Source organism: Haemorhous mexicanus, chromosome 1 (assembly GCF_027477595.1).
Source record: "Haemorhous mexicanus isolate bHaeMex1 chromosome 1, bHaeMex1.pri, whole genome shotgun sequence".
Taxonomy (NCBI): Eukaryota; Metazoa; Chordata; class Aves; order Passeriformes; family Fringillidae; genus Haemorhous; species Haemorhous mexicanus.
The window spans coordinates 3,229,398-3,239,774 of record NC_082341.1 but is presented as its reverse complement, the minus strand read 5'-3'; the positions used below and the strand labels follow the sequence as shown (position 1 = coordinate 3,239,774).

The 10,377-nt window shown below is 47.4% G+C and overlaps 1 protein-coding gene across 2 annotated transcripts in view; it reads right to left on the bottom strand.

Annotated features, from left to right (window-relative positions):
• Positions 1-429: 429 nt before the first annotated feature.
• VIPR1 (vasoactive intestinal peptide receptor 1) overlaps positions 430-10,377 on the bottom strand; it is a 118,366-nt gene continuing 108,418 nt past the window's right edge. For both annotated transcript variants that reach the window (XM_059838620.1, XM_059838628.1), the window contains exons 12-13: positions 9,744-9,785; positions 430-7,514 (exon numbers count right to left, since the gene is read on the bottom strand). In XM_059838620.1, coding sequence (XP_059694603.1) covers positions 7,323-7,514; positions 9,744-9,785 — 234 coding nt within the window. In that variant the 3' untranslated portion in view covers positions 430-7,322. The remainder of the gene's footprint in view (positions 7,515-9,743; positions 9,786-10,377) is intronic.

Sequence of the window (10,377 nt, the reverse complement as noted above, 5' to 3'; positions counted from 1 at the left end):
AGTGTGTTTGTGATTTCATGGTTGTCACCTCCACACATCAGTCCTGCCTCCAAAGCACCATCCATGCACCCAGCTCGTGCAGTGGAGGAGATTTTGGGGTCAATTATGTTGGATTTGTTACTGGTTCTTCTACTGGCACAGAAATTCACAAACAAGGTCTCCTCAGAACTCCCATCTCCTTGAAGATGTCCCTGCTCACTGCAAGGACTAAATGGCCTTTAAAGGTCCCTTCCAATGTTAATATTTCTATGATTCTCTGATTTTAAGAGTAATTTGGTCTATCTGATTAAACTTTCAAAGTATGAGGTCATTATACTTAATTCTAAGCTAGAACCTCCCCAGCTCACAACTTCCTTTAGTTTTCCTTCTCTGTTTCTTCTCCAGGACTGTGTGGAATAAATTAAAATATCAGGTGGAACACCTCAGACATGATATCTTCACAATGGTTTTATTGCTTATTGTCAGCAGTGTCAACCACAGAGAAGAACCCCCTCTGAAGCAAGGAGGTGAACCAAATACAAAGGAAAAAAAAAAAAAAAAAGAAAATAAAATAGCCATTTCATTGCATATGTACAGAGTCAGACCAAAAATAAATAACATCAGGCAAAAGGCCGTGGAACAAGGCAGAGATTTCACCTGTGCTGAGCAAGCAGGCCTGTTCTTGCTGGCATGGAGGATACATCACAAGCACCTGGTGCAGAGAAGCCCACAGAGACAGAGGTTCTCTGCTCACAGCCAGTGCCCATCCCCCTCTGCTGCCAAAGCCTATTTACAGGAGGGCAGAGCAGAGGTGTTCACAGCTGGAGTGAGAAGGGTCAGTTGCCACCAGTTGCTGACCCACAGCTTGAGGTGTTTGAAACAGGCTCTGAAAAATGCACTTTTGAGTTCAAAACTGCCTTTTTGAACTCGATTTATCATCATCGTCCGAGTATCAAAAATGTGGTGTTTATGTTTTTTTTTTTTTTTCCTTTTTAAATGTGCTCTTCAGATTTCCTCTATGTACAAATGTACAATATCCACAAAACTTGGGTATAAAACACTGGTGCTCTGCTGCTGCTAGTGTGTGTGTCCTCAGAACACAAGTGGGCATTATTTTCCTTACAGACCCATAGCCTCCAGTCCCAAATGTTTGCTTTCTCCCCTGTGATTTCACAGTATTCTAGAAATAACCAGAATTTCAAACCCAGGGCTCTTCAGCACAGCATCATGCAAGTTAGGACATTCAGGAAGAGGTGGAAAAGATGATCTGTGCTCCCAAGAAACTCCTGATTGAAAGCCATATTTTCATCTGCACAGGTCTCCAGGGGAAATTACAAGGTCAGTCACTGAAATTATACCTCATCAGACTGAAATGCAAATATTTGGTTTAGAGAGGGGATGAAAAGCTGACTGACTGAAAGGAAATTGATTGAAATCCACATTTTGGGACATCTGACTCCACCTGCTAGTCTGGGACATGAATTTCTTTCCTTTTTGCAGCAGTTTAGTGCCTGAGTGATGCCAGCAGAGTCCTTCTGGATAGATGTGGGTGTGTGTGAGCCCCTGCTCTTTGAGGTTCATCTCCAGTGAAGCAGCTTTGTGGTGCTGGCCCCATCAGCACCAGGGTGGGAAAAGTGCAAATTTGCATTGTGAGCCAGGGAATTCAGGATTGCAATCCTGTCCCCAGGAGTTTGGCACACTAATGGCTGCAGAGATGCCATGGGGGGAAGCCCAAGGCTGGGAGGGAACCTGGGCTGTGCCAAACCCCCAGTGGGACACAGAAGGAGGAATGTTTTAGGTGGGCTTTCCTGTTACAGCTGCATGCACCTGCCAGAGAAGGGACATTGCTTCTGGTCCACCTGTGCTTTCACAGGCCCTTTATCAAACCAAGATGTACCTGTGTGCTCAGAGTAAAACAAGCTTCATGGAGACACACATTGGCACTTCCCAGCTGGAGAGATTCCCTTTTAGTCTGAAATTATTTTGTATTTCCTTTTCCCATATTTTCTTTCCCCTTGTTTAAACCCTGGGGTGAAGCTGGAAGGAACAGAGACAAAATAAATCCCCCCAAACTCCTTTAATCCCTGCCATGGAGCCAAGTGGTGTTCATTCACTCCTGAGCTTTCTTTGGAACTTCATTTTGCTTTTGAAAAACTGCCATCAATCTTTCGTTAATCAGCAGGTGCATTTCTCTCTGAAAGCATTTCCATCAGATTGGAGCAGAGATTTGGGTTTAATCCCTCTGCCCTGTGGCACAAACATGACCCTCATTGCTTTTGAGATGAACAGGAACCCAGTGGGATATAGAGAAAGAAGGAAATTTGATGATTAGTTCATGTATAAAATATCTTTTCTCCACCAACACCTTCCTGGAGAAAAACATAACTTGTTTCCTAGCAAAAAACCCCAAACAAGCCAAAAATAAAACAAGTGCTCTGATCTTTCATCTTCTGGCCTTTCCCCCTTTTCATGCCACAGCTGCAGTAATGCTGCTGCTCCTGCATACATAACTCTGATTTTAAAAACTTGTTTGATTTTAATGCCCCTAAAGTTCTGCAACAAAATTTCTTTTCTGAACCCTAAACATGGTCACATTCTCATTTCTTGCTGTTTGTGAGAGGGTCACAAAGCAGCATAGGTCCCAGGTGAACAGAAATATCTGCAGTGTAATGTTAGCATTGAACCTGCTACCTCAGGACCTTGACAATAATTTATTGTTTATATTTTAATTGTTCTATACTTAGTAATAATTTTAAATAATTCAGTCATTGAAGTATAGAACAGGAGGGGCTTACTCTATCCCTGATGTAAAAAGGGAGTAAACAGCTCCAGAATGAAGAAAAAGGAATTATTTTGAAAGCCAATCCCAGTTTAATGCTGGTGTAATTCAGGAGTCACTGCAGTGAGCTGACTGGTGCAAGCAGGATCAGAATTTGGCTTTATTTCTATGAAGAGTTTTGGAGCCCAAAGTCATGATCCTCAAACACATCTGTGCCTTTTGACAGTGGCAGAAGAAGCTTTCACAGAATTCCCTGAATGACCAGGTTGGAAGAGACCTTCAAGGTCATCCAGTCCAACCCAGCCCCAACACCTCAACTCAACCCTGGCACCCAGTGCCACATCCAGGCTTTGTCAAACACACCCAGGGATGGGGACTCCACCACCTCCCTGGGCAGCCATGCCAGAACTTTATCACTCTTTCTGGGAAAACTTTTCCCTGCTATCCAACCTGTATTTCCCTTGGTGCAGCTGGAGGCTGTGTGCTCTGGTTGTGTCAGTGCTGCTGGAGACAGAGCCCAGCCCCAGCTGAGCACAGGCACCTTTCAGGAGCTGTGAGAGTGATGGGGGCACCCCTGAGTCTCCTTGTCTCCTTTAATACCTTCTAAGAGGCACACCTCAGGTCTTTGATGCAGCAAATGGATGCAATTGCCCTGCTGGGGTCAGTTTTGGGGTCAGGGGATCAGGCTGGAGCTGGGGGAGCAGCAAAAGTGCTGAGCTCTGTTCTGTGCTCTGTATGGGGCCAGGACATAGGGCCAGGCTATGGGGCCAGGACAGCTCGCTCCACATTGTCATCTGCAGTGAAGTCCTTGAATTCCATTTTATTGATGAGCTGGATGAAATACAGAGTAGACCAGGCCAAGTTATGGAGCCAAATTCCTGCACTAAGCCAGTCAAAGAGGGCCCAATCCCAATGTCATCATTCACTTGATTGCTCACGCCCCAGAGTGAAAAGATTTCTCTCTTTATAAACTGATTTCACCTCCAGCTCCTCTGTTTTCCTGGAACACAGCTGGGCTGGCAGCTCTGCATTGCTGACATTGCCATGCCTGTCACAGCAGGTCCATTAAGCACGTTCATTTAATCCCTCAAACACCCTTGACAGCAGAAAGGAGGCATGGCTGGATGTTCAGTAATGAAATAATTGTGACTAGGCTGCCTGGGGGCACAGCTCTGGCATGCTGGTGTACTCCACATTTTTGAAGGAGCCCCCTCAGCTTAGGGAACATCCCATCTCCAGGGTCCTGTGCACAACAGCCTGGTGGGGAATGTGACAGGCTGCAGAGAGCCTGTGGGGAGGGTAAATAACCAGCTGGGGTTTTCTCTGTCACATCTCCAAAAGGCAAACCTTTCCTGGCTGTCTTTGGCATATGGCTGGTGCTGGCATGGGTTTGCACAGGGCTGGAGCACAAGAAAAGCTGCAAACACACAAATTTCCTCCAGGAAATGGAGAGGGAAAGGGAAGGTGAAGACCAGAAGGAAAATGCTCAGCGTGTCTCAGAGCTGATGGCTCACAGGCTTTCCCCCCAGCAAAGCTGCCTGGAACAGATGGGAAGGGATTCCCTCACATCCCACAAAGGAGGCTGCTGGCAGTGGTGCTGCACTTCTGCTCTACAGCTCTGTGCTTCAGCTCCTCTGCTGCTTGGCTGGGACCTGAAATTCCAGCTCACACCTCAGTGGATGCATTCCCAAGATTGGGCAGTGCTCCTCTGCAGCCCATCAGTTTTATTGGGTATAAATGTTTGCCATGACAGATGAACAGGGGGGATGGCTTTGCAGCCTGATGGATCCAATCTTTCCCAGACTGACATCGTTGCTTCAAAACTCTGAACCAGTGAGACAAAGCAGTTTACAGCAAGTGGAACAACTTGGAAGCTGAGACAGAATTTTCCTTTGCTTCTTCTGGGCTTCCTTGAAGTTAGTCGTTCACCTGGAAAAATGCAGGTCAAATCCTTGCTTTGAACCAGGCACAGCAGCAGAACTGGTGGTACTGGTGGGATTTCTCCAGTATTTCCTAATCCAGGTCTGAAAATGCTCAGCAGAGCAACACAAGCACCAAACACAAAGAGAATCACAGAATATCCTGAGTTAGAAGGGACCCACAAGGATCATCGAGTCCAACTCCTGGTCCTGCACAGGACAACCCCAAAAACCACAGCAAGTGCCTGAGTGCATCATCCAAACTCTTCTTGAACTCTGACCAGGACCACTTCAAAGGTTCTTGCCTCTGAGAACCTTGTGGGTTTCAATGGGATATTGTTTGAGGGGTGTCAAGGCATGAGGGCTTCAATGCAAGAAAAGCAGAGAAATTGTGAGCATCCTGTTTTCTCTGCATTTTGGGAGTCAGGGAGCTGCATTTTGATGATCTTATGGCACATCAGGGTTGGATCCTCACTGCTGATGTGGGCTCAGTGCAAAGCAGCCATAACAAAGCTGGCTCACACCTGGCCGGCCTGGGATCGCCAGCACTGTAATTCCAGGAATTTTCATGTCTTCCTGTCTTCTAAGGAGCTACAGGCTGGGTAGCCTTGGCTACACTGTGACAGGAGCTGAGCTGGCTCCCTGCAAACTCCCTGCAAGTTTGCCCTTGGTGGATCACAGTTCCTCATGGCCCTTTACTGACTCCAGCCCCCCGCGCTGTTCTCAGTCCCAGAGCTGGAGAAATCCTTTGGGAGCACCCAGCTCAGCTGGTAAGAGGCTCTGGGAGTGGTCATGGCAGGGAACACTGCCCTGTCAGGACTCAGAAAGGAGCTGGATCTGCGAGTCCCCTCCTGTGGTTTGTGTGGTTTGTTGGCACCCTCTGCTTAAGGCCAAAAACCCCCCAACCCCACCAGGCTGCAGGTGCTTCCCTCCATTGAACTTTCATTTCATTGTGGAGAAATAAAGCAGGTAAGTTGAGATCTCTGAGCTCTAGAAGAGGAGCCCACCTCCCTCTCCAGGTGCCTGTGTTGGTGACCCAGACACTCCTTCGTGAGGATGTGTTTTAGTAGGATGGCAGCAGCTCAATTGCTGAGGGTGCACATGAGCTGGGCAGGGATTTCCCACCCTCAGCATAAAACATTTTCAACCCCACTTGATCCAGTTGAGTGGAACACAAACATGAGCATCTGTATCCCTGTATTTTCTGTCTTCTGACTGAGTTTGGCACTGTGGGCTTGCCTCAAATGAGCAGGACAGGGCTTTGGCATTTCTCATTTGCCTCTCCACCATGAAAACAAGAATTTAAAAAACACTAATCCCTTAGTTTTAATGGGATCCATGTGCATTCTTCAAGTAGGAATTGTCCCTGTGTGTGGAAACTAATAGGCCTTCAGAAAAGAGGTAAAATGCACACACACATCTTAAACATCTAACAATGCCTTCGTATAGGATGAAAGTTCCCCAGAAACGCTGAAGAAGAAATCCATTTAATAGCTCCTTCACTCCTTCCTCCCTCCTGGAGTGCCAGCTGTGTGCTGAGACAACCTTGTCCTGATGAAAGCAATTTCACCTGCTGCTGTGACACTGGTTTTTTTCATCTGGAGAGTGGCTCTTTATGGCAGCTCTGACACAATTAAGGATTACAGGGCCCTATATTTCCCTTTCCTGACAGTGTGTGCTGAGCAAGTGCAAATTAATTACAGCCCAATTATTTTCCCCTGATTCCTAATGATCCTGGGTGCATCCATGCACTTAAATCTATGGAACAACTTAGAGAGAATGAAAAAACACAGCCATGCTCTGCTTTTGGCATCTGGCCCTGGTTTTTATACATGCAAATCGAGTTTCCTGTTCATGGAACACAACCAAGCAAAACACCATGTCACCAACACAGTGCAGAGAAGGTCCTCAGGCCAGTCCTTCTCAGTGATCTGCTCTTCCACAGGGTTCCTGGAAAGCTTCTGCTTCCAAGGATGGTGGGGAAATAGCAGAACACACTGGGGCATCCTCTGAGGGGCTCTCCTGGAGCTGCAGCTTCATCTCCACCTATGTAAAACGTGGGGGCCATGTGCTGGCCTCTCTCTTCCTGCTCATATTCCTCCTGTCCCTTCTACCCATGTCCCCAGCACCATCTTTAGTGCTGTATCATCACCTCTTATCCACAGGAATTTTGGCACATTCATATGTTTGGTGGTTTGGTTTTTTTTTTCCTGCTTCCTGCCTCTGTCTCTCCTTTACTGGCTCATAAAAAAAAAAAAAAAGTGCAATTTGTCTGTTTGAGAGATGCCAGTTCTGGTAAAGCCACCGAGGACTGAGGCTCTCCCTCCCTTACCCCCAGTACTTCATTATTTATGACACACCAGCATCTCCCAGGCTGTCCTCAAGCAACTTGGACAATTCCTCAGAGCTATCAACCCCTGAGGGCTTGAAACTGAAGAGTGAAAGGCCTGAAAAGAGGAAGAGCAAAAGTGTTTCTCTGCCTCTTGGCTTGTTCGACCTCATCCTGGATGCCAGCGGCTTTTCCAGTTGTGTGTCCTCTGTTGGCTCATGTGGAGCAGCTCATTTCACAGGGGTTTGTCATGGGATCACTGATTCCCAGGGATCCTCGTGTCTCAGTTTTGGATGCTCAGTGCCTGGGGAGCCTCTCACACCAGGGAGAACTCGGCCTGGAAGCCGGAGCAGCGGCGCGTCTTTGGCGAGCACTTGGTCAGCATGGAGATCTGGGTGCTGAAGTTGGTGCCGTTGCTGCCCAGGGAGGGGTGGTGGTACTTCATGTCCGAGCCCAGGAACCGCTCCAGGTGCCACCTCCGCCACTTCCTCTTGAGCTCAGCTTGCACCTGGGCATGGGAAAGACAGAAAAGGAGCACAGGGCATCACTTGATGTTGTTCACAGAATCACAGAATGACCAGGTTGGAAGAGATCTTCAAGACCATCGAGTCCAACCCAGCCCCAACACCTCAACTCAACCCTGGCACCCAGTGCCACATCCAGGCTTTGTTAAACACACCCAGGGATGGGGACTCCACCACCTCCCTGGGCAGCCATTCCAGAACTTTATCACTCTTTCTGGGAAAAACTTTTTCCTCATACTCAACCTAAATTTCCCTTGGTGCAGCCTGAGGCTGTGTGTGGCCGCATTTCTCTTCACAGAGAAAAGCGAGGCACAACTTCCCAAGGATATTTCTGGGAATCACAGTGAGGAACCTCAGAGAAAGAAAAAACAATTCCTATCTCAATTGCTGCTCCTCTTGCTGTTCATAAGTGAAATGTGTTGTTTACCTAAAGGGAATTGGTAATTGGATTCTGGTGTGTGTGTTTTGATTCATTGATCAATGGAATCCAAGTGTGTGTGTTGGGATTGTCAGCTGACAGTCACAAAATTCTGTGGAGTTGAGTTGAGTTGAGTTGAGTTGAGTTGAGTGCTTGTGCATATTCAGTTTAGATGTAATGTAATATAGTGTAATATAGTATAGAATAATATAGTATAATAAAGTAATTAATTAGCCTTCTGATATCAGTGGAGTCCTCCTCTTCATTTCTCCCTGCCACAGGGGTCATTTTGATTTCGGATAACTGTGTCCTCTGATTCTGTCAGTGCTGCTGGAGACAGAGCCCAGCCCCAGCTGAGCACAGGCACCTTTCAGGAGCTGTGAGAGTGATGGGGGCACCCCTGAGTCTCCTTTTCTCCAGGCTGAGCACCCCAGCTCCCTCAGGGGTTCCTCTCAGGGTTTGTGTTCCCAGCCCCTCTCCAGCCTCGCTGTCCCCTCTGGATGTGCTCAGTGTCCCAAGGTCCTTCCCAAGCTGAGGGCCCAGAGCTGGGCACAGCACTCCAGGTGTGACCCCAGCAGTGCCCAGGGCAGGGCAGAATGACCTCCCTGCTCCTGCTGGCCACTCCATTGCTGACCCAGGCCAGGAGCCATTGGCCTTCCTGGCCACCAGGGCACTCTGCTGGCTCATGGTCAGTCTCTGCTGACCAGTGCCCCCAGGTCCCTTTGTGCCACTGCCCAGCCACACTGTCCCCAGCCTATTCTGACTAGATTATGTGAGCAGCCTTGAGTAACCCACCTACCCCAGGGCCAAGAATTACTTTATAAAGGCCACTGAACCTGGCTTGGCCAGAACGTTTAACCACATAAAGGGGACACTCCAGTCAGTAAATTACTGGAGCAGAAATCCCTGAGCTTCATCAGAAAGAATATTCTTATTGATACAGTCAAGGTGCCAAACTGCTTAACTTCAATGACAACACTTGGTGAGTATAATTAGGATGATTTTTTTTTTCACTGCCCTGTTTTTGGTTCAAATGGAAAGGATTTAACTACAGCTTGTTTGTAAAGCTGTCAATACAGCTGTGCTTTTTTTTGACAAGCACTGCTTGTTGCTGCTCAGAGGGTTTACAGAAATAACCTGGTCTATGCTGTCCCAATTCAAATCCTGAACAAACCTGACCACTGTCCTTGTCCCCTCCTGCAGCCCTCCAGTGCAGATTTTTAGGTAACAGCATGAATTAGATGGAACAGCTGTGTCTGAGGGGCTCTGGGAAAAGCAAACCCAGGAACAGCACAATCCCAGGATGAGAGTGCCAGGACTAAAATGTGGGAAAGTCAAGATTATTCCTGCAAGGCAGAAACACATTCACCTGCACTGCTGTGTGCTGGCAGTGGATGTGATCCTGGGGAGGATTCCTGGAGGCACTGAGAATGATCAGAGCTTAGGTGGGATTTATCCTGCCCTGCTGGAGGTGGTGCTTTGGGATCAGGGGTTGTGCAAGTTCACACAGGAGTTCTGCTGGTGCTGTCTCATGAGGAGAGGATGGGCTCAGCAGCAACACTACAGTGCAAGCACAAGTCCTGATGTGTTTATTAATTGTTGTTATTAATTGTGCTAAAAACTGTCAGGCAAATGGTTGAATTGTTTTCCTGGAGAGAGAGATGTGATTTGGATGCTTCCCCCCAATATGTAACACCAGGATCAGGAATGGAACACTTCTCAATCCACTCTCCACATGCATTCATTCTGTCCTAGCTGCAGACATTAACCAAAAACCCTGATGGTCTGGTCTTACCTCTCCATTGAGAAAGCAGTACAGAACAGCCACCACAAAGCCCTGGGGAAAGGAGAAAACAGGATTTTAGCACTACAGATAAGGGCAGAGTGTAGATCCATTCAGCTCCCAAAGGAGAGATCACACAACCACAGAATTGTTCAGATTGGGAAAGACCTCTAAGGTCATCAAACCCAACCATTCCCCCAGCACAGCCAAGTTCACCACTGACCCATGTCCCCAAGTGCCACATCTGCACAGTTTTTGAACACTTCCAGATGCCAGATGTGCAGTGATGATGATGCAGACAGGGATGTTAATCATGATTCACCTCTGAATGAAACCTGCTGCTCAGAGCCCCATCCACCCTGCCCTTGGACATGTCAATAATACAAAATCTGAACTGAGGTGTTTATTTTACTCCCTTAAGTATGAAGGAACACAGACACGCCAATGTACAGAGGAACATTTTCTTTTCATTTCCTAAAATGACGGAAGACAATCTCCTTCTGGAAGGCAAAATATAAATTTATCTTTCATCCTGGCCAGGCTGGAGTGAGTAGATTTTCCACAAAGGTACAAGAGCAGTATGGGGCATGTCCAGAAAAAAACCTAGGTACAGCTCTTTGCATTTGTCCCTGGTGACAGACCTGGT